This window comes from Podarcis cretensis (genome assembly GCF_951804945.1).
Source record: "Podarcis cretensis genome assembly, chromosome: 5".
Taxonomy (NCBI): Eukaryota; Metazoa; Chordata; class Lepidosauria; order Squamata; family Lacertidae; genus Podarcis; species Podarcis cretensis.
The window spans coordinates 95,469,796-95,491,611 of record NC_137174.1 but is presented as its reverse complement, the minus strand read 5'-3'; the positions used below and the strand labels follow the sequence as shown (position 1 = coordinate 95,491,611).

Below are 21,816 nucleotides of genomic sequence, written 5' to 3'. Positions count from 1 at the left end.
AGCTTCCCCATCCTTTATGTAACAAACATTTCTTCGGCTCTCCCCCCCCCCTTTATTAAATATGGATCACCAAATATAGAGCCTCTCTTTCGTTTTCAAGTTGCGCAACGGCGTTATTTCACACTATAAATAGATGCAAAATAGTGGAAGAAAGCCTGAAATTAAAGCCCTTCCTTTCCCCTTCCGGGAATGAGCACTGGCTAACTATAGGCCAATTATGGTGCAATTAAGTAATGCTGGGTCCCCTCTGATCAGGAAGCAATTACTGGGGCAGGAACCACAAGCAAGAGATTTCTAGTGGAAGGCGTCAGATGGACTGGCACTGCAACTCCGCTGCAAGTCTAGGTGTGTGTGTGTGCCAGAAATAGCCACACACAGGAAGGCCACCATCGCGTGCCCTTCTTGGTTCAGATCTGATTCCCCTCCTACAAGCTAGGCAGTTGCAGAGCAGAGAGGTCAAGTCTGAGCATGCCCAGCACATCACCACATCCTCCCCAGCCCCCCCCCCCACCGCAAGCTTTCTTTTCCTACCAAACAATCAAAAGACCCAGACATACTTGGGGTGGTTGTGAGCATAGAAAGGAGCCTGCAGAATTCCTGCAGGAAAGACGATGCCATTCTTGGTGGGCAGGTAGTAAGCATTGACTGTCTGAGGGGTCATGCTCCACCTGGAGAAGGAACAACAACAAAAACTGGTTTGGAGGAGGCCTTGTTTGTTCAGGACCACGGCTAGCAAATAAGGCTGGAGGCTGGAAGACCCTAGAGAAGTGTTTCCCGACTTGGTGCCCTCCACTTGTTTTACACAATGGTTATGGTTCCCCCTCCCCCAGGAGTCCTGGGAACTGTAGTTTTGAGAGCTGTTAGGAGACCAGTGTTTCCCCTTGCAAAGTCTGGGAATCTGGGAAGAGGTTTTGACAGTTTCACCACTCCAGAAACTGCAGCTCTGTGACTCTCCACACCCATAACACACTACACTTCCCGGCATTCTTCAGGGGGGACCCAGGGCTGTTGAAAGTGGTATGATACAGCGTTATAGTTCATATGGGGCCTAAGAAATTGCAGAAATGACACGACAGCAGAGCTCTTTCTGGCCTATGCTGCTTGAAACTCCTTGCTTGAATGCCCTGTCCTGTGGAGAGGGAAAAACTCCCTTCATATGAAAATCTAGCATGACAAGATGATGTTTAGCCTAGCTTCTCCCTGAGATGCTCGCTTTCCACATGCAGCGTGGGTGAGTTTGCTTGCTTTCGTGTAGGAAAGCATTCTTCGTGAAATCAGCCACCTTCAGTTGGATGTGATGCAATAAAAAAAGGTTATTTGATTGTCTGTGGATTTGAATTTTCTGGAAGTTTCGGCTTTATGCTGACCAGCCCCTCCACGCCGTTCTCCTGTTTGAATTAAAACATGACCCTAAACTCAATCAATGTAAAACCAGGTCATTCCCATCTCCACCCCCACCCTGTTTGCCTGCATTGAGATCCAGTTCCTAGGCTGCAATCCTGACTATGCCTACTCAGAAGTAAGCCTCATTGAATTTATTGAGAATTACTCCCAGGTAAATGGGATTAGGGTTACCACCCTAGTTATGTAAGTCTAAGGTGTTCTAAGATATTTTTCAGAAGCAATCATTCTGGAACAGGATCAGCCCCAAGGTGATGTGAGTGTGGACCTTCCCCTCTCTGTGACACTCTTTGTCAGCCTTGACACCAGTGACGCCATCTTGGGAGAGCTGGAGAAAATTAAAATGGCAGCAAGTGGGTGCCTGGTGCCACTGCCAGGTAAGCCTGCTGCCAGGGGGCTGACCAACAAAGCACACTTTGCCAGGGGCCTCCTCAAATCTTCCCTATGCTCCACTGAGCTCTGACCCCCCTGCCCTCCTTCTGCCATCTCTCAGTGAATGATAAGGGCAAGAAATGTATGGAGAGAAACCTTACTGGTCCCGGTTGGGGGGCTTCCTCAGCTGGTCTGCCATGAACCTGGCCGAGAAGTTGTAGAAGTTCAACATGTTCTGAAAGAAGGAGTCTTCTGAGACTTCGTACTAGAGAGAAGAGCAGAAAGGAGATGTCATGGACTTGCTGGACGAAGAGGAATGGTGGGAGGCACCAGCTGGCGAACCCCCCAAGGGAAGAAGGCTCAGAGCCCAGGGAGTGGTGGTGGGTCGATGATGAGCAGTCACAGGGAGCAGACTGGGAAGAGGATGTGTCAGAAGCTGAAGAGGTAGCAGGGCTTAGTGAGCAGGGTGAGTCTGTGCCAGAGAGAAGCAGAAGCAGGAGAGGAGGAAGGCCAAGAGGCAGAGATGAGTTTGACTGGTGAAGAAGCCAGGGTGTCTCCCCTTCCTGCTGCGACAAGCTCCCGTGCCCCTGGTCTCCCAGAACCAGGAGAGGCATGAAGAGGGCGGAGCTGAGACAGGCACATTGGCATAGTCTCAGATTGCTTGGGAAAGACCTGGGAGAGGAGGAGATTGAGGCAGCCATGGGAAGGTGAGGATCTTCAGCCTCCACAACTGCCCCATAGGGGCAAGACCTACCTAGAAGAGTTGCTTTGCTCCCTGGGCCTTTGAGAAGGGTGCAGAGTGGGATCAGCATGTAGTGTCATCTGGGTAAGAGGGAGTCCTAAGGGCTGGATACACAGGCCTGGAGGAGCACATTTGGCCCCCAGGCCCAAGGTTCCCCACCCCTGGGATAACACGGTCAACTTAATTTTTATTACTAGAACCCAAAAACCCAATGGCTGGGGACAGATGAAAAACAATGGACATTGCAAGGGGTACAGATGCCAAATGCCAGCTGCACTTGATGAGCTGCAGACAGTGGAACGCTCATGAATACCTACCTCCTAATAATCATGAATGATAATGTTATGCTTGGACCCAGCTAGGTTCATATGGAGAGAATCAGTCCTTGAGGTAATAATTATGTTTCCTAGGATTTTTTATTATTATTATTTTTGCAACTGGAGTAAGGTTTGAGAAGAGACTTGTGTAGGGGAGATGGTTGAGCACAAGAATCTAAATCTGCTTGCGTGGCTCCACTCCACAACTGTATGTAGAATGTAATCTACTGGGAGCAGTCAAGTACAACATTCCATGTTTTGCTAGAGTGGACATGCAAGGGAATGTTTGGTCCAGCCAGTAGAAACTTCCTGTTCCTCCTGTCCTGGAGAATCCGTCCTTGCATGTGACTAGTAGATGTGCATGACCTTTCCAGACCTGGTAAAAGGCCAAGTCACACTGATACCTTCTCTCTTTTCGACCTTCGTGTTTGTCCTGCCTGCTTTCTGCATCACCTGGACTGTACTGTTGGCTGCAAACCAGCAGTCCCCCAGGTTATCTCCTATATGGGGTAAACCTGTTTGTACACATTTGTAACTTTAAGCCTAAAGCCTGCCTTCAGGGATCATACTATGCTCTGCCTGATTGTGAGTAAAACTACTTTTTGTTACTTATGAATAAGACTGTGGTGCCTTTATTCCTTTAGGAGGGATTCAAAGGGGTCTTACCAGGAATATTGGAACATATCTCAATCTGGGCAAGCGAGATTGAATTGTTTGTTGTCTTAAGAAACTCACATGAGTTTGCAACCAGCTTTCTGCTGCGTAAGAAGGGGAATGAACTCTGCTAAGTGAAGAAACTTGCTAGCACAAGTTAGGAAGGATATTAATAAACAATATATCCTCTCCTGCCACCCTCAGCATTTCCACACTGTATTTTCCCATTATTCTTTCCAAAGAACAGAAGGCCGTTGAAATGAAACTTTGGGGACCTCTGCTGGCATGCAGCAAGTTGACAGCTACCCAGAGCATGATGCATTAAGTGGGTGGGATAATGCAGACATCTGGCCAATGGCTATCAGAGCAGCCAGGCAGGTGTTCAAGAAATAGACAAGGCTGAGAAAACCCACACTTCTTTTGAGATTAAACTGCCCACCAGGAGACTACTTAGCTGCAGAGGGTCTTCTTGCTAGTGGCACCCACCCTGTGGAACGCCCTTCCACCAGATGTCAAAGAGAACTACAAGACTTTTAGAAGACTTCTGAAGGCAGCCCTGTTTAGAGAAGCTTTTAATGTTTAACAGACCACTGAATTTTAATATTTTGTTGGAAGCCGCCCAGAGTGTCTGGGGAAACCCAGCCAGATGGGCAGGGTATAAATAATTATTATGATTATGATTATTATTATTAATGTTGTCGCCATATATTTTTTGGAATTGGAAATGGTCATTAGTCTGATGTGTCAGTGAGCAACCTGCAGCAACCTTTTGCTCTTAAACAGTTCAAAATCCACTAAAAAAATGAGTCCTGGGTACTCTGTGGACAATCCAGTATTGCCTCTCAGCCTATTGGCTAAGATCAAGTGTAATGTTTGATATCTGATAAGTCCTCTATTTGAGGATTACACATTGAATGGGTTTTTGGAAATGGGAGATGGAACAGGGACTTCATGCACTGACCATGTATGGCAGTATCTCCAGGACTGCTGCATCTCTCCTGTAGGGGAGATTATTTCTGTTTCAAAAAACAGATGATAACTAATGGAAACCTTGGAATAGTCCTCTTTAGAATTCTAGGTCGCCTTTGTGTGTGTGTGTGTGTGTGTGTGTGTGTGTGTGTGTGTGTGTGTGATCTCCTAACATTAGAACTTGGTGACATCCAATGAATGTTGGAAGATTCAGGACAGAAAAAAGGAAGGACTTCTTCATGCAGCGCATAGTTAAACTATGGAACTCACTGCCACAGGATGGCCACTAACTTGGATGCAGGTAATTAATTACTATACCACCCTGCTTCACAGGTCGTGAACCTTCATGAGGCCTGCAGGTATAGGGTGGTATACAAATTGAAGAAATCATCATCATCATCATCTCAGGGAAGTTTGCAGAATAAAATACAGTACAAGGCAAAAACACAAGCAACTAGTTAAAACAAAGCAATACCCCCACTTCTCACAAACGCATCTTAAAGCCTGTAGAATATTACTCTTACCCCATCATAGACATCGTCCAGCTCCTTGTCATCAAGGATGAACTCCGGGAAGCCGATCATGTCGTAAATGGAGTCAGCCTGCACAGAAAGGAAAGCATGGGCAGCCGAGACTTGCAGGCTGCACAACTGCAATAAAGAGTTGGGGTGAGGAGGGGGGAACAGGCTGTGCAGGTGGGGCCACATGCAGCTGGTAAAATCTGCAGTTGCCACCTCCCAATGGCTGGCAAACATGGAACCTCCATGCTCAGAGGTAGTCTGTCTCCAAACAGCAAGAGGAGACCCAACCAGGGATAGCCATTGCTTTCATGCTCTACTTGAGGCTTAGGCTCAACCTATCAGAGGGACTGCATTCTCCCACACGGACCTTCCCATATCTAAGTTCTCCTAATGTAAAATACACAGTCATAAGGACTAGAAACTTCCTTTAAAAATTAAAGCCATGATTGTCAGGAATCCGAAGTCGGCAGCAAATAAGTATCTGGGGCACCTTCTCTTTAGCGGCTTGTTTCGTCTTCTCATCCATCCAGTCCAGATGGTCCAGCGATTCCTCGAAAGCAGTGCGTATCTCAGCAATCATGTCCTCTGCCTGAAGGAAAAGACATAAGAAGTCTATGGAAGGGCATCAGTGTGTTCCCCTTCACTCATCTCATCTCCAGCTTGTCATCACCAGAATACCGTCTCATTCACTATACGCCCAATTAATCACTGTGCTCTTCAGGTGAGGACATCCTGCAAATACCAGCGTATTGGGAAGTTGTTCTGCACCATGGGTAGCCTTACCTAAACATGAAAGTGGTTAGCAGCCGCTGAAAACAATGCAATGAAGGTGTCTGCATAATATCAATAGGCAGGGAGTTCCAGAGAGTTGGTGCTGGGTGGAGCACGAGACTCTTAATCTCAAGGCTGTGGGTTCAAGCCTCATGTTGGGTAGATGACCCTCGAGGTGCCTTCCAACTCTACAATTCTATTGATTCTATAAATGACTGATTCCTTGCAGGATAAATGTTGTTCCGCGATTGTTTCTGCATGTAAGTTCCATCCTCCCTGAGAAGGATGAGCAGAGCAGCTATAGATGGTTTCAGGTTGAGTGACAGGCTGGCAGGTTGTGGGGAGGGGAGGAGCTGCTTAACCCTCCCTTACCCGGCTGTGGCTACTGCATCCTGTCCCCAGCTGCTTTTCTCCCAGGGAAGAAAAATATGTAGGGGCCACATACAGCGCACGGACAGGAGAACTTGTCATCACGGGGTATTGTTAAAGGCAGGGACATACAGAGGGCAGCTTTGTCGACATGCCTGGGGATACTCACAATCTCCTTGCTGTGCCGGTCGAAGGTGGCTTTTACGAACAGAGCCCCCAGGGCAAAGCCCAAAGTGTCATCAGTGTTGGAGATGCAAGTTTGCCAGCGGGGGGTGCAGGACTCCAGAGAAACGAGAGAGAACGAGACATAAGTAGGACAGCCCATGTGGTGCTGTGGTTAAGAGTCTTGTACCTCTTCACCTAACGGGTGCAGGTGGCGCTGTGGATTAAACCACAGAGTCTAGGACTTGCCGATCAGAAGGTCGGAGGTTCGAATCCCCGTGATGGGGTGAGCTCCTGTTGCTCAGTCCCCGCTCCTGCCAACCTAGCAGTTTGAAAGCACGTCAAAGTGCAAGTAGATAAATAGGTACCGCTCCAACGGGAAGGTGAACGGCGTTTCTGTGCGCTGCTCTGGTTCGCCAGAAGCGGCGTAGTCATGATGGCCACATGACCCAGAAGCTCTATGCCAGCTCCCTCAGCCAATAAAGCGAGATGACCGCCGCAACCCCAGAGTCGACCACGACTGGACCTAATGGTCAGGAGTCCCTTTACCTTTACCTCTTCACCTAATCTACCTCACAGGTAGATTATACATGACATCTCATTATACATGACATCTCATTATACATGACAAAGCCATTTTTCACATTCTCACCCCTTGCTTTTTCCTGTAAGACCTATTGCAGTCGTTAAGAGTCGTCAACAGGCTCATCACAGCTATCTGCCAATCACCCAATCCCACCACCCTTCTCAGTAATACCCCTCCCCACCTTCTCACTATATAGAAGGGTCCGGTGACTTCTTTTTCAGCGTATCTGAAGAAGTGTGCATGCACACGAAAGCTCATACCAAGAACTAACTTAGTTGGTCTTTAAGGTGCTACTGGAAGTAATTTTTTGTTTTATTTTGTTTTTTCTACCTCACAGGGTTGTTAGAAGCACAGAATGGGGAGAAACATGCACAATACTCTAAAATATCCTTAGAGGCAGGATATTAATGTAGTGATAATAAATAAGTAAGGGGTAGCAGAGCTGGGCATGTGTGTTGCTCTGTAAAGACACTGGTTGGCTGATGATCCTGCCCCAACTAACAACAGGCCTCCCCCAAAACAAACAGCTGGTCAGGTGGGCTGCAGCTGGTTCTCAGACTACCTAACCAGAAGGCCTGGGGTGCTGACAGCTCCAGAGGCCTACAAATCAAATCAATCCTTAGATGCAGCCCCAAAGGAAGATTCGCTTACCTTCTTGGTACCATACAGGGTCTCCAAAAGCTTCTCCTGGGCTGCCTCAAACCGCTGGTCCAGGCTGGAAGCTGTCTTCTGAACCAGGTTCCAGATCATGTAATTGTTCAGGACGCTCAAAGATGGAAAAGAAAGAAAAGAGGACCCAGTTGAGATTGGTGGCCAATGGGCTGGAGTGGTCCCTACCCTCTGCAAAGCTCAGACACTCTCCTCCCAGCTGCTTATTTATGGGAAGGTGCAGCTGTAGGCTTAGGTCCTACTTTGGCTGGGCACCTGCATGCCTCAAACCCAAGTGCCACCTGCACCATGCTGAGGAAAGTTGGAAGAAAGATACCTGCATAGAAGAGGGGTTGTACTTGGATGACCCTCGCGGTCCCTTCCAGCTCTACAATCCTATGGTTCAAAAGCTCCAGATTTTTATATAATCTGAGAGGCTACACTGGGCTGACAGAGAGTGACGATCGGAAAGACTTGAGCAAAAAACCTGCTTCCGCAAAAGATCGGACTTTTTAAGCGATGGGAGAATGCACTGGGAAATATGGGGTAACACTTGCTTTGATGCATCATCATGCAACTTTCATTCAAGCAAATGATCAAAAAATGAATGCTCATTAAATAGCCAGTATTGCCTAATCTCCCCGCAAACAAATCAGGAGGAGTGCTCAGTAAAGAAGTCATCTGGGAGCATTCATTGTGCTTTCTCACATTGCCTGCATGCATGAGGGGTACTGAAGGGGAAGGGGAGGAATAGGACAGGAATGCAAAACAATATTTTTTATACTGCCCTCCATCCAAAAATCACAGGGCAGTTTACAATATAAAAACGCAAAAATGCAAAACTTAGTAACAAACAAAAACAATATCCACCCCCACCCCAAGTTTAGAAAGCCATAGGTTGTTTAATTAGCCAAAGGACTGGGAGAAGAGGAATGATATTGCCTGGTGCCTAAAGGCTCTCTGGGGAAAGAATTTCACAAGTGGGGAGCCACTGAAGAAAAGGCCCTATTCTCATGTTGCTACCCTCTATACTTCTTTGGGAGGAGGCACACACAGAAGGGCCTCAGGTGATGGTCACAGGGTCCAGGTTGGTTGATATGGGGAGAAGTGGTCGTTGAGGTAATAATTATGCTTTCTAGGGTTGTTGTTGTTGTTTGCAAATAGCCTAAAGTTTGAGAAGGGACCTGTGTAGGGGAGATGGTTAAGTACAAGGAGCTAAATCTACTTGCATGGCTCCCCTCCACACTCATTGCAAATTCCTTTTTGAGCTGCTTTTTCCTTCACAAAGAGGTGACACATAATAGCACTCTGGGTAGAATGAAACAGAGCGTATGTTGATGTTTAGTAAAAGCTGGGTTGCCGTGGGATAAGGGCACACCACTGTGTAGAGCGCCAAAACACACTTGCATCGTGCGTATGTGGGCAGGCATTGTAAACAGCCATGACGAATGGCCCATTAGCTGCAAACCTTGCCTACGATGTAATCTGGTTCCTGAGCCTTCGCTAGTAAACACTCACAGAGCTGTGAGCTTTGCCACATTCTAAAAGAGGCTGCTGCGCCAGAGGCGCCAGAGGTTGATTCAGCCAAAACCAAAGCATACCAAGGATGCTGAAATCTGTGGCCTCCACTTGTTGTCAGACTACAACTCCCATCATCTATGACCACTGGCCATTCTGTGGAATACAATCAGATCAAAATAAGGGTCAAAGTAAAAGTGCAGGAGAGCCCTTAACTGCTGTTTTATGGTTCAACCTGACTTGTCAAATGGAGGTTGCTGTTTTCGGATTTTCTGATAGAATTCCATTGTGGTGTTTTATTCTTTTAAATTGTACACCTGCCCTGGGAACCTATGACACGGGGCTGCTCAAACATATTCTAAATCAATCTCACAGCAGCACAATATTCTGCACCCAGCATTACAGGCAGAGAATATATCTGAGAAGATGGCCACTGAGCCAAGGTGCAGGAGCAGATTGCATCCAGGCCTTCTGGGCATGAAGAAACACACAAACGAATAAACGAACACACACACAGAGCACAGTTCCTGCTGCATCCCCACCTCCTGGTACCTTTTGTCGGTGTTATTGATAAGCTGGGACACCTGCTGCAAATATTCCCTGCCATAAACCACCACAGGCTCAGCCTCGGTTAGCTCTAGTGGTGAGAGGAAGTAGGAGATGAAGTCTAGCCAGTCAATGGCAGGGGCAAGAACCTGCAGAAAACAAGAAGAAACCTAAAACTTAGAAATAAATTTAACTTTAAGCGAAAAGGAACTGGTGAGGCTGCCTGGTTGGCCACACCCTCTGACCAGTTTTTCACTCCCATTCTGCAGATGCTAGAAACTCATGCCTTGTGAGTTATATTCCAAAAAGCAGAGGAGGCTGGAGATGCATCTGTGTAACTGCTGAATTTTGTATTTTAAAAACATCTGGCGGGGGTTCAGTCATCTGTAACCCAGCTGACCTTAGTGCATAGCATAGCCTAATCCAATGATGTCTGCAACTTGACCTGTCCGTCTTAAGTTATGTCACATCTGCAACATACATTCTTCTTTTTTATGAAATAAATTTTTATTTGATTTTCAAAAATATAAACATACAACAAAACCAATTCTGAATCCAAATGTCGAGATTACTCTGAATCTCCTGACTTTCCCCCATCACTTCCATGGGCCCTATTAATCCTATTTTTAACTGCATGTCACTACTTCTCCTGTTTTTTATCTTCCTAAGTTATTCATACATACTGTTACATTACAAGCGTATTTAAAATCCTGCCAGTGTTTTAACCTGCTTACAATAATCTTGTATATACATTATAAACTTTCCCCATTCTTTTTTAACGATCTCGTCTTCTTGATTCCCAGTTAATTTTGCCAAGTTGTCTATCAACTTGGTTTGCCATTCGTCTCTGGTCGGGGTTATCCCTTCTTTCCATCTCTGGGCTAGTAACGTTCATGCAGCTGTTGTCGCGTACATGAACAGTTTTTTCTGGTCCTTTGGGATCTCAGTACCTATGCATCTGCAGCATACATTCAAAACACATCGCTCTCCCTAAAGAATCCTGGGAACTGTAGTTTGCTACGGGTGCTGGAAACTGTACCCCTGTGAGGGCGTAAGCTACAGTTCCCAGGATTCTTTAGGGGAAGGCCTTGAATGTTAAAAGTGGTACAAACGTGCTTTAAATGCACAGTGCGGATGCAACAAACTTTGCAACTTCACCGAGCCACCTCCTTGGCACACATCCCCTTCCAGTTTTGCCCAAAACCCAGGCTAATGTTCTGCAGGACTCAAAAGCTTGCTCCCTACCTGTGACACTTTGGTTTGCTGCCATATGCCCGATTGCAAACGTGATTATTTGGGTGGTGGCAGAAATGAACTCTGCATGTGCCTGATTTCCTTCACATTAGTCCTGTATATGTCCTGGCAATCGGCTCCAGCACCAAAGACAAGTTCTGGGGCCAAGTCCTGAGCAAGATGCTGGGCGTGTGAGTGAGCAGTAAGTGATTTCTCTTCCTTGCCTCAGTTTACAGCCCTGTCCTGATGCAGACCCGCCCCCCCGCCCCCCATAGCAAGGGACCAGTTTGTTGGCTCCTGGTTCCTTTCCCCCAGGGACCAAATCCAGCTCTAGTCACTACAGGCCAAAGCCTGGACTTCCCAGAAGTGACACCTCTACAATCAGATTTTATTTGTCTCTCTCTCTCCATGTTGCCATGGCAAATAGTTGCTTGGCAACCAATGAGTGATGAAGAAGGTTGGCTTCCCCGTTTCACTGGGAGGTCCAAGGGATGGGAGGGGAACAAGAAGAACAAAGAGGAGCAGAGGAACAGAATACAGAGCTGAGGGGGGAAGAGAGAGAGGCCAGGGTAGGGGAGTTAAACATCAGGAATACAGTTGTGCCAGAAGCCAGTGGACAGAGGTGCAAAAACAAGGTTTTTTTGGGGGGGGGATTTGGAGTTTTACAAGCTAATCCAGCCTTGTGAATGGCCCAACCCTTGTCTTAAAAGAGCTTGCAATGCTTACAGCAACCTGCCGAGGCGAGTCACTATTATTTGTTTATTCATTATTTCTTTATCGCACATATATTCCTCCACGGAGCTCAAGGTGGCTTACGTAGTCCTCTCCACTCCTCGTTGAAACAACCCTGTGAGGTAGATTAGGTGGAGAGGCAGCAACTGGCCCAGCAGCACCCAGGGAGCTTCATGTAGGTGTTCAGACCCTGGTCACCCAAATCCTAGTCTGACACTCCAACCACAACGCCACTATTTGGTTGAGAGGACCTTGCCTTAGTGAACTAGTGGCAGAGACAAAATTCAAGCTGGGATCTTCCTGATTCATGCTTCAGTTCCCTAGCTAGTACATAAAAATCTAAGAAGATCCTGGATGCTGGATCAGGTCAGACCTAGCAGATCTTTCTATTATTTTAGGTGCCTCTGAAAACCCCACAAGCAGGAAGTGAGAGCCAGTTGCTGTCTCTCACTCTAACCTGCCTCACAGAGTTGTTGCGAGGATGAACTGGAAATGGGGAGGACTGCTTGAGCTCCTTGGAGGAAAGATGAGATATGAATGTTGTTGTAGACCTGGGAGAGACCAGGACTCAAATCCTCATTCAACCATGAAGCTCACTGGGTGATCTTGGGCCAGTCACTCCTCCTCAGCTTAACCTATCTCACAGGGTTGTTGGGGAGATTAAATGAGGATGGGGAGAACCATGTACGCCAGGTGGAGCTCCTTGGGCAAAAAGGTGGGATATAAACAGATAAATAAATGCAACATTTCTGTTGCATTTTTGCTGCAATGGCCCTTTTGGGAAGCAGTGATCCCCAAGGGGGTGGGTGGGGAGAATGAACTGTGTACAGTACTCAGTGAAATATTTGCACTAGTGCAAGGATCAGCACAGGTGCAATGGGACTTTGCTCCCTGCTCCTCCCTGTGTGTGCCCGGACTGACTCCAACTACAAAAGCTGAGCCTGCTGAAAAGACTCTTGGGCTGGAGTATTTAGGGTTTTCGTTGTTGCTGTTATTGATATTAATTGTTTGCATCTTTCTTTTAAGAGCTTATTACCGTATGTGGAAATTGTTTGATTTTGTGTGTGTGCGCGCACACGCTTGCTTGACGATATGTTCCATTTACTGCTGACAACTGCTTTTGCAATTATGTAAATTGTTTCATGTTTGTTGAAAGCCGCCTTGAGCCTGGTTTTAACCATGAAAAGACGGCGTGCAAATGAAACGACGATGATGCACCACCCCCAAATTTGCCCCGGAGGACTGAGGGAGCCTCCGGGACAGAATCAGAGGGCGTACGAGGGGAGGAAAGGGGGAGATTGTCCCATGGCCGCAAGGAGAAACACTGTGCGCTGGTGCGCTTACGTCGAACACAACCCTCTTGCCTCCAGGAGCAGAACTGCATCTGAGGAGGGCCTGGAGGCCAGCCTAGCATCACAGCTGCAACTCTGGGCTCATTGGGATGCCGATCAGCTAGCCAGGCTCCTGGGCGTGACGTTCACAGCTTCACAGCGGCTGAATAGCGGCACGGAGATGGAATCCTAATGAAGGGTCTGATGACGGTGTTGGCTGCCGCCTGTGCGGTGAGGTCTTTGCTTATGCAACAAAAGCTGGTTCTCTGTTAAGGAGGATGCAGGAAACCAGGATGAGGGAGAAGGAGGAAGGTGGGAGAAGAGGGTGCTACTGCAAGGGAAGGAGAGAGGAAAAGTTGGTTTGGCTGGGGACCTTTGAAGGCACTGCTGTATGCTCCTGTATGTCTGGGGAACCTCCCAAAGCACCTGCACGACACAACTGCAGCCTCCAAATATCACAGAGAAGGGACCTTAGAGGCTCTCAAATCCAACCCTCCTTGCTGAGGCAGGAGACCCACTGCTGCAGCATCCCTTAGAGGCGGTCATCCAGCCTCGGCCCACAAGCCTCAGCTGGCGGAAGGCTTACTAACAGGATGGATGATGCCCTTGTTAGGATTTTTATCTATCTGAGCTGCTCCAGTGGAGGGTACTAGGTTTTGTGTATATCATGTGAGTGTCTGAGAGAGCGTGAGAAAGGAAGTCTGTCTTATCTCTTCCTTCTGAGTACTCTTGGAAGTTGGTTTTACTTCTGTATGTGTCGCAGTTCTGTACTCGTGCTCAGAGAGCACAGATGTACTGATGGAGTCTGATGTAAATAAGACTGTAAATAAAGTAGTTTAGAACTATGATTGAGTCTTTCTTCTGCTATGATATACCAGAAGACTGGCGTGCGCTTTTCAGGAGAGAAGGGTCGCTTATTACCGGTCTCTCTGGACTGAGGGAGATTTACAACCAGAGAGGACCACTGGAGAGATGCTCCAAAGAGTTGGGAAGTTGGCAGCCTTCCCAGGGCATTTTTCCAACAGCCCTTTGGGACTGGCAGGGCAGGGTGCTGTTGAACTACAACTCCCAGCAGCCCTGGTTGCTGGCCACACCTCCAGCAACAGTGCCTGGAAGGCCACAGGCTAGCCATCACTGGCCCAAGGAATGACCCCACCTCTCTCTGCTCAAATTACACAAGATGTCCCTGGTTGCCAAAGAACCCCATTTAGAGCCAGGACCAAACCAAGAGACCGAACAAGACCCCTCCCCGCCAGCTCCACTCCTCCCCAGGGCCTTATCCAGGCAGGTCCCACCTGCAGCCCGGCGATGTTCAGCTTGTGGTAAATTTTCTCGTCATCCCGCCGCTCGTCTTGGGGGACGGTAAGGTTGGCCAGCTCAGTCTCCAGGTCCAGCACCTGCTGCATCTGCTCTTCCGTTGAAGCTCTGGCTCCCCCCAGCAGCATCCCCAGCTCCACCATGTAGTCCAGGTAAGCAGCCAGCACCTGCAGAGAGGGTGCAAAGCACCTGGGTGATTCCAGGAAATTTCACCAGCCAAGGAGAACAAAAGGTGACTGCAGCAACAGGCCACCTTTCCTCCCCGCTCAGCTCTTATCTTATCCAGCACCTTTTTCAAACTATGGGAGTTACGGAGCTTTAGGCTGGGCTGCCACTGTCTCCCCCAACCTTATTGCTATTATTTATGTATCTCTTCACATGAAGCATCCCTAAGCAATCCCACAAAGCAATGAAAACAACTGCACATATTAAAAACACACACACATCCCCAATGCAATCGGTTAATGTCTGGGATAAAAATCTCCACTTCAAAAACTTGTTCTCCTCCTTTCACCAGGATGAGGAATGATGGCACACCTCCAAAACTGAAATCTTTTAAAACTTAAATCTTTTGTTGTTTGGGACTGAAGTGTCAGGAGCTGTGGGGGGTGGAATGAGGATCTATGCTGATGCAGCGCAGGTGGCTAAAGAGATGGAGCTATGGTGGCCATAGCATCTATCTGTTTATGAAGCTTTTCCAGCAAATAATTTGTCTTATAAAGTGCAGACACTAAATCTTCCCTAACCGACATTCTTGGGATGTTCAAGGTCAAATTCTGGTTTCTCACAGTCCTTATCTTACAGCTGGATGACTCCACTCCACTCTTGTAACAGTTTCAAAAACTCAGTCCTTTCCAGCACAATTCCAAAGGTGAAAAATAGTATCAATTTTCAGTTACTTTTTCTTATTTTAAAACGCAGAAGCGGACAATGGAAACAGTATCTTTCTCTTGTAGCTAGCTGTCAAATATGTACTGTTCACTGTCAATGGACTTCTTCCTTTTTTTTTCTTTTTGCAGCCCGTTCCCAGGTTCAGAGACGTGGTAGTTTAATTTTCCACTCTCTCCTGCAGGCACGCTTGGTCAAAATTTTCCCCCTCTTCCCCTGCTTCCAAGGGGGGTTTTATAGTTTCAATCAATGGAAGTTTGATCCCTTACATGAAGCTTTCCAAAACCTTAGCTTACGAATACTTTGCTTCAGTCTATTTACAAAAAGGGGAGGCGGACTTCCTGTTTTGAGCCTTCCCCGTTTGATGCCAAATTAAAGTATTTAGAAATCCAATTTTCCGTTCTACTCACGGGTTGTTGTTTAAAGTCCAACTGTCCACAGGAAAAAGTCAGCGCTCTCCGGCAGCAGCAATGCGGCTTCACTCCGTGAAAGAAGCGGTCGATTCAAAGCACCGCGCCACTCACCCCACGTCGCTCCGGATTCCCGATACCGGGTCTCCCCGCGAGTAGGGGGGCGCAAAAGGTGCCAGCCGAATCCCAAGTTCACAGGCTCTTCCGCCTGTGATTTCCAAGGGTCTCCGCCTTCGCCGTGGCGGTTCAGACCCTGCTTTCCACGGACCAAGTTCCTCCCAATCAGAGGAGCTCCGCCATTGCCATCAAAAGTGAGTATCAACACAGAAGTTGTCAAGGATCCGGCACAGGAATTTATCATGACTGAACAAATCGTTGAGAAGGAGAAGGAGAAAGTTGCTGTGGTTGAACCTAAAGTAATACAGGGGGGAGCCTTGACCTTGCAGATGCAAATTGAGGATTACAAATTGAGGCCCTTTATGACTGAAACTAGAAAAAGCCAGATTTTGAAGATTGGAGCCTGGCCTGGTCTGGAAAAGGAAAGTTGGAGAGATTCCCTAATGCAGGGATCAATTGACTTCTGGGATATGGACCTGGGTCAGGAGGAGATTGGAGCCTTTGGGACATTTGGATTTGGAGGATTTTTGAAACAAGATTTGGAACGCTTTATGGATCCTAGCTTTAACTATGGAAATCTGGCTGCCCTGTTAAGAAGGAATAAAGGCATTGTTGGGATGGAGCTCCCCCGAGATCTGCTTTTTAGCACTAAAGATTATGAAGAAGACCGGCAGAAGGGACGTGAAGGAGAGTTAAGAGCCTCGGATATAAGATCTCCAGGTTGATGGACTTTTTGGAGTTGACAGAAGGGACGGCAGAGGCCGAGACCAGGGAGAGGAGACGGTGGAAGAAGATTGGGAATTTAAAGTTTATATTTGGAAATTTTGTAAAATTTAATGAGGGAGAGAAAAATCGTGGAATGAAATTTTTATGACCCTAGTGGAAATGTTTTAAGAGTTTAAGTTCAAATAGATATATTAATTTTAAGGAGAAAAAGAGGGAAAGGATTTGCTGAAATATTTAATTGAATTAGAATACAAAAAGGGGAGGTGGGAGGAGGTCAAGGAAACAAGCAAATGAAAGATATACTATGTGAAGGTTTGATGTGTTTTTTGCTTTTGTTTTTCTGTTTTCTTTGACCTTTTTTTGTTTCTCCTTTTTTCTTATTTGTATGGTATTCTTTTTTTCTTTTTTTAATGTGATACATTGGTTTTTTTTGTTTAATTTGATGTTTTTCTGTTTTATTTGTAACCTTCAAAACCTTAATAAATATTATTTTAAAATAAATAAATAAATAAATAAATAAATAAATAAATAAATAAAGAAAGAGATGGAGCTATGAATGAGGAAGTCACCAGTTTGAATCTTGCCCCTGCCATGTGCTTGCTAGGTGAGCTCAGGCAAACTGCTCTGAATCAGCAGCCTCCACCTCCACCAACACTGTCTTGTCTTGCAGGGCTGTTGTAAAGATTACTTCTGAATAACACAAGTCAAGCACTTTAAACACATGTGAAACGTTAATAAAATAATAACAATAATAATAATACTATAAAATTATTTTCGTTTCTGCACGTGGCTGCCTCCAGTGGTGAGCAATCAGAGCTGCTTCTCGTAGCATCTTCTCTCTGCTGTGAAAACATCTGGGGGTGAGCCTCCAGACTGCCAGTGTTTCAAAACACTTTATTGTCCAACCCCTTCCAGAGGTCCTCGCAGGCTCCGCCAGTTGGCTGATTGTCATGTCTGAAGCCCGTGCTTTGAAAGGGGCTTCTGAAGACCCTTGCAGGCAAAAAGGAAAGTCACCTGATGTCATTGTGACATCGGGTGTGATTGGCAGGTGGGCGGAGTTACCCACCTGTTACACTTGGCCCATGAGGGGTGAGGGAGACCCCTGGGATAAACCAAAGTGCTGTGCTGAGTTCCCCACCATTTGTCCTGGCCTCTGCATCAATTCCCTTTCTCTTCACATCTATCTTTTCAATTTCATTTACCTTGACATGTACGGAAATTAATAATAATAATAATAATAATAATAATAATAATAATGCTACAGTTCAGTTTGGGAACAGAATCTCTGCCCCAACCAGAGGATCTAAGCAGTTTATTTGTTTGCTTAAAGCAAGCTTCTAGCTTCTGGTGGCTGCTGAGACATGCTAGACGGCATTTATTTCTCTATTTAAAGTACCTGTTCTACCATCTTTCAATTTAGCCAAAAATTCACAAGGCTGCTTCGAGGTGACAAAAAAACTCACACCAAGCTCCCCAAACAACAAAACCATAAAGCATAATGATTTTTTTAAAAATCAGCACAAGGCAGCATAAAACCAGGTGAAATGCCCATAAAACGCTGCAGGAAACGAGCTCAGCAGCAGCATAACCGTCGCCATCGGTGCTCAATTAAAATCCCGGGTAAAAATACTTATTTTGACCTGGTGCCTAGAATGGGATGGAACTGACGGCAGGCAAATTTCTCCAGGGAGGATGTTTCATAAACTGAAAAGTCCCACCACTCTGCTGCTGCCACCCACCTCTGCCTTGATATTAAGGGCACTGATAGAATAGCTTCCACAGATGATGATGATTTATTCAATTTATATACCACCCTTTATTGAAAGATTCCAGAGCAGCGTGCAACATTAAGAACACATTTTACGGAGCATCAATAATACAAACATAAGAACAAGCATAAGAACAGACAGCACAATAATAAAATAATCATTAATAGCAGTCTCCCAACCCCCAGCACCCGAGCAGGATTGTGGGCTTCCTTCAGATTCCCAGTTGCTAAGCTTGAAATGGCTATAAAGGTTAAAACCAACATTTCTGAAATTGTGTGTGAAAACATACTGGAAGCCAGCAGGGCTGTTTTAACACCGCCAACGTAGTTTTAACTACGTTCCATGCGTAGAGATCTGTGCACACACTGTACTTTTAAAGCACATTCAAAGCGCTAAATAATTCTAGGCAGTGTAATTTACCCCTCATTGAGCTACAGTTCCCAGAAGCCCTTAGAGAACAACAGGGCCCAGAATTCTCTGAGGGGTGGAGGGGAAAGAAATGTTCTTTGAATATGCTCTAAAGGGATACCATGAACACAGTCCCAGCTAATCATCTAGCTGTACCAGCTGAAGTCTGCAACACTTACGGCTTTGCTTGATGTTCAACAAGGCAGGCCACTGACAATATCTCACCTGTCAAATTGTGAAAGATAGGAGGGGGAAGCCACAGCCCTCTAGCTTTTGTTGGGCCCCAACTCCCATCAGCCACGTGGCCAATGGTCAGATGAGTCCCACACATCTGTCATGGATGCTTTAGCTGAGACAGGGGATGGGATAGATGACACTTCAAACTCTGCAATTGTACTCTGTTTATGATTTTATGATTCTGTTTATGATCCCATTTTTCTTTCCCTATTTGCTGCTGCTTCCGTTTCTCTTTCCTCCTTCTGCTGGCTTCTTGTGTCTATTTTTGGATAGTAATCTGCCTGGGGCAGGGACTTGTCACACACCTGTTCTTTGTAAAGCATTGACCTTTGCAGAGCCAATGTGGCTTGGTGCTTAAGAGCGTCAGGTGGTGGCCTGGGGGTTCGAATCCCCACTCAGCCATGAAGCTCACTGGGAGACTTGAGGAAGGTCAATGTCTCTCAGCCTAACCTACCTCACAGGGCTGTTGTGAGGGTGAAAGGGGGGGGGGAGAACACCATGTGCTCCCTTAAGCTTCCTTGGAGGAAAGGAGAGATATAATAATAAATGCACAGTGTACTTACATGTGGTGCTATATAAATATTTAAAGGGGAGCATTCACTGAACCAACCCCGTCAGTTAACACCCGTCGTAAGGACTTCCACTTGCACAATGGGGCTTTTCCTCTCCCCCCCCCCCCAATTGGCTGGGGGGTAGTTGGGAGAACAGCTTGCGGGAGGAAAGAAGAGGTCGCTCTGTCTAGCAAGCTGCAATCCTTGCTCAGACGAAACGTTCGTCATGGTGCGTCACCAAATTCCGCCCTAATCAATATTAATAAAACTAATATTCATGCACAGAAGCCCTGGTATACAGAAAGGAATAGGCACCTCTGCTTATCCTCAAGTATCTGTGCTTTATTTGCCAACTCGATTTACCAATGAGCAGCTATTGAGAATGTCAACCAAAGGGGTCTGTTCCGCCCATCCTCACCTCAGAAAGCATTTTGACACTTGCCTTAGAAGAAGGAGGCACCACCCCAAAAAAATAAAATGATTTTCAGGGTCTGAACAGAGCCAGCAGAGACCTATTGCGCAAGCAGCTCACTGGGCTGGAGAACAAGGATTTATTGGTAAATGTGACTAGCAATGACGAAAAGCAGACCATTTCAGAGTCGGTGGGAGCAGGGTATTTATTTACTAAAGCATTGACGGAGAACTGGCTGCCCTCCAGATGTTGCTGGAACTCAGCTTTCAAGAGAACAAGGGCTCATCCACCCTTCAGCTTGCCCCCTGCCTAGAAAGCAGGGATCCAAGAGGTTTTGCACTTGTCATGTGCTTCCTAGGCAAGGGCCCGAGTGGTTTTTCGTGCTCCCCACCACTCCCCAGGGAAACTCACTGTTTACCATTGAATTGGAACGGGTGTTGAACCACAGAAAAACTGACCAGTAAAGAGAAGGTTTCTCCAAGGGAAAGCAGCAAGACAAGTGGAAGTGTGCATGACCCAAAGTGAGAGGCAGGGGCTGGTACCTGGTGTGGACTGCGACCACCTTACCTTTTCGTTGGCTGTCTTGTTCAGGTAGTAATCCCGCGATGGTAAGAAAAGTCCTGACTGGTCCAGCTGCCGTGTACAAAAGGGAACCAGTGAGTCTATGCGGCAGAACACCCAGCCCTTAGCTTCCCCTCCAGCTCCTTCTAGCTCCCTATAAGACAGGAGAGGGAGATAAGGAAGGTGCCTTGCACAGGTAAGACCATAGGCCCATCCAGCTTAGTGCTGTCTACACAGACTGGCAGCAGCTCTCCCAGGTTTCAGGTACATTCTCAGCCCTACCTGGGGGGCTGAACCTGGGACCTTCTGCATGCAAAGCAGAGGCTCTGCTATGGAGTTATGGTGCTTCCTGATGAGATCAGGATGCCGATAGAGATTTCCCTCCTCCAAGCTCCTTTTGCCCAGAAATGCTCTCTCAGGTAGCGGGGCTTACCTGGATGATGTTGCTGTTGGAGCTCTTGGAATCAGCACCCACAAAAACGGTGAAGAATGGAGAAGCCCGGTACGTTCCCGATACCAGTTTCAGGACTTCCATGAAGTTGCTCTGATTCCAGGGGCCGGTGATGTTCCAGCCTCCAATCTGGAGTTTGGGGGTGGGGGAAGAGGACGAGGATGCAGAGAGTAAGGTGAACAAGAGAGAAATTGACACCAGTATCTTGCCTGCATTTTGAGATCACCTGCTGAAGTTCTTTTATAAGTGCTTCCTTCATCAGAAGTGTGCAATGCAAGGCAATGGCATCCTGCATACGGAATGCCCAACCCAAATGACACCGGCATTTCCATTTTTTCTGCCCCATGCTAAGATTAAAAATAATAATATCCCCTGGCATTTTAAAGAGTGTCTTTCCTTAACTTGCTGCATGTTCTTGCTTGCTGCCTCATTTTATTGTTAATATTATGGATTTTATTATAGATATTTTAGTGTTGTGTTATTAGTTGTTTACACTTCTTGTTCACCACCCTGGACTTTGTAGGACAAATGATGGTATACAAATTTCTTAAATAGTCATTTCATAATCTCAAGTAACAAGAAGGAAAGAGCTACGCAAGTTGCTAACAACCCAAGCTCCTGCAAATCTTCTCCTGCCTCCTTTTTCTGGCTTCTGTGATTTCACTAAATTCTGCCTCTCCTTCCCAATGTTTTTCTCCTGGACCTCTGACAACTAGAAATGAAAGCAGCGATTCCCAGGAGGGTGAATTTTGCATCTGCTGCTGTTTGGATCCATTTGAGCTCTAACTGAATTGTCACTGTCTGCACTTTTCACATTTCATTTCCTCACTTTCATCCCACTGTGTTTGTGTGTGTGTTCACACACACACATGCACACAACTGCAACTCAAGAGTACACTTCAGTCTAGTCTATAAAGCTTATGCCATAATGATTAAACTTTGTAGTTTTTGCTGCAAAAGCAACCAACGCAGGGAGAGTTCCCATTTCTTCTATCCTTCTTTTGGTGCTAACATGGCAACTGTCATTCACTGACTTCATACCCAGCCCAGCCCAGTGGCAGGAGTAAAAAGAGGGCCAGTTCTCACATGCTGGAATG

At 46.6% G+C, this 21,816-nt stretch overlaps 1 protein-coding gene across 3 annotated transcripts in view; it reads right to left on the bottom strand.

The window, feature by feature from the left end:
- Positions 1-21,816, bottom strand: part of ECE2 (endothelin converting enzyme 2) — a 49,858-nt gene that overhangs the window by 6,637 nt on the left and 21,405 nt on the right. For all 3 annotated transcript variants that reach the window (XM_079977834.1, XM_079977835.1, XM_079977836.1), the window contains exons 6-15: positions 20,702-20,848; positions 20,275-20,340; positions 14,168-14,356; positions 9,583-9,725; positions 7,516-7,630; positions 6,286-6,396; positions 5,467-5,565; positions 4,980-5,057; positions 1,935-2,038; positions 558-668 (exon numbers count right to left, since the gene is read on the bottom strand). In XM_079977834.1, coding sequence (XP_079833960.1) covers positions 558-668; positions 1,935-2,038; positions 4,980-5,057; positions 5,467-5,565; positions 6,286-6,396; positions 7,516-7,630; positions 9,583-9,725; positions 14,168-14,356; positions 20,275-20,340; positions 20,702-20,848 — 1,163 coding nt within the window. The remainder of the gene's footprint in view (positions 1-557; positions 669-1,934; positions 2,039-4,979; positions 5,058-5,466; positions 5,566-6,285; positions 6,397-7,515; positions 7,631-9,582; positions 9,726-14,167; positions 14,357-20,274; positions 20,341-20,701; positions 20,849-21,816) is intronic.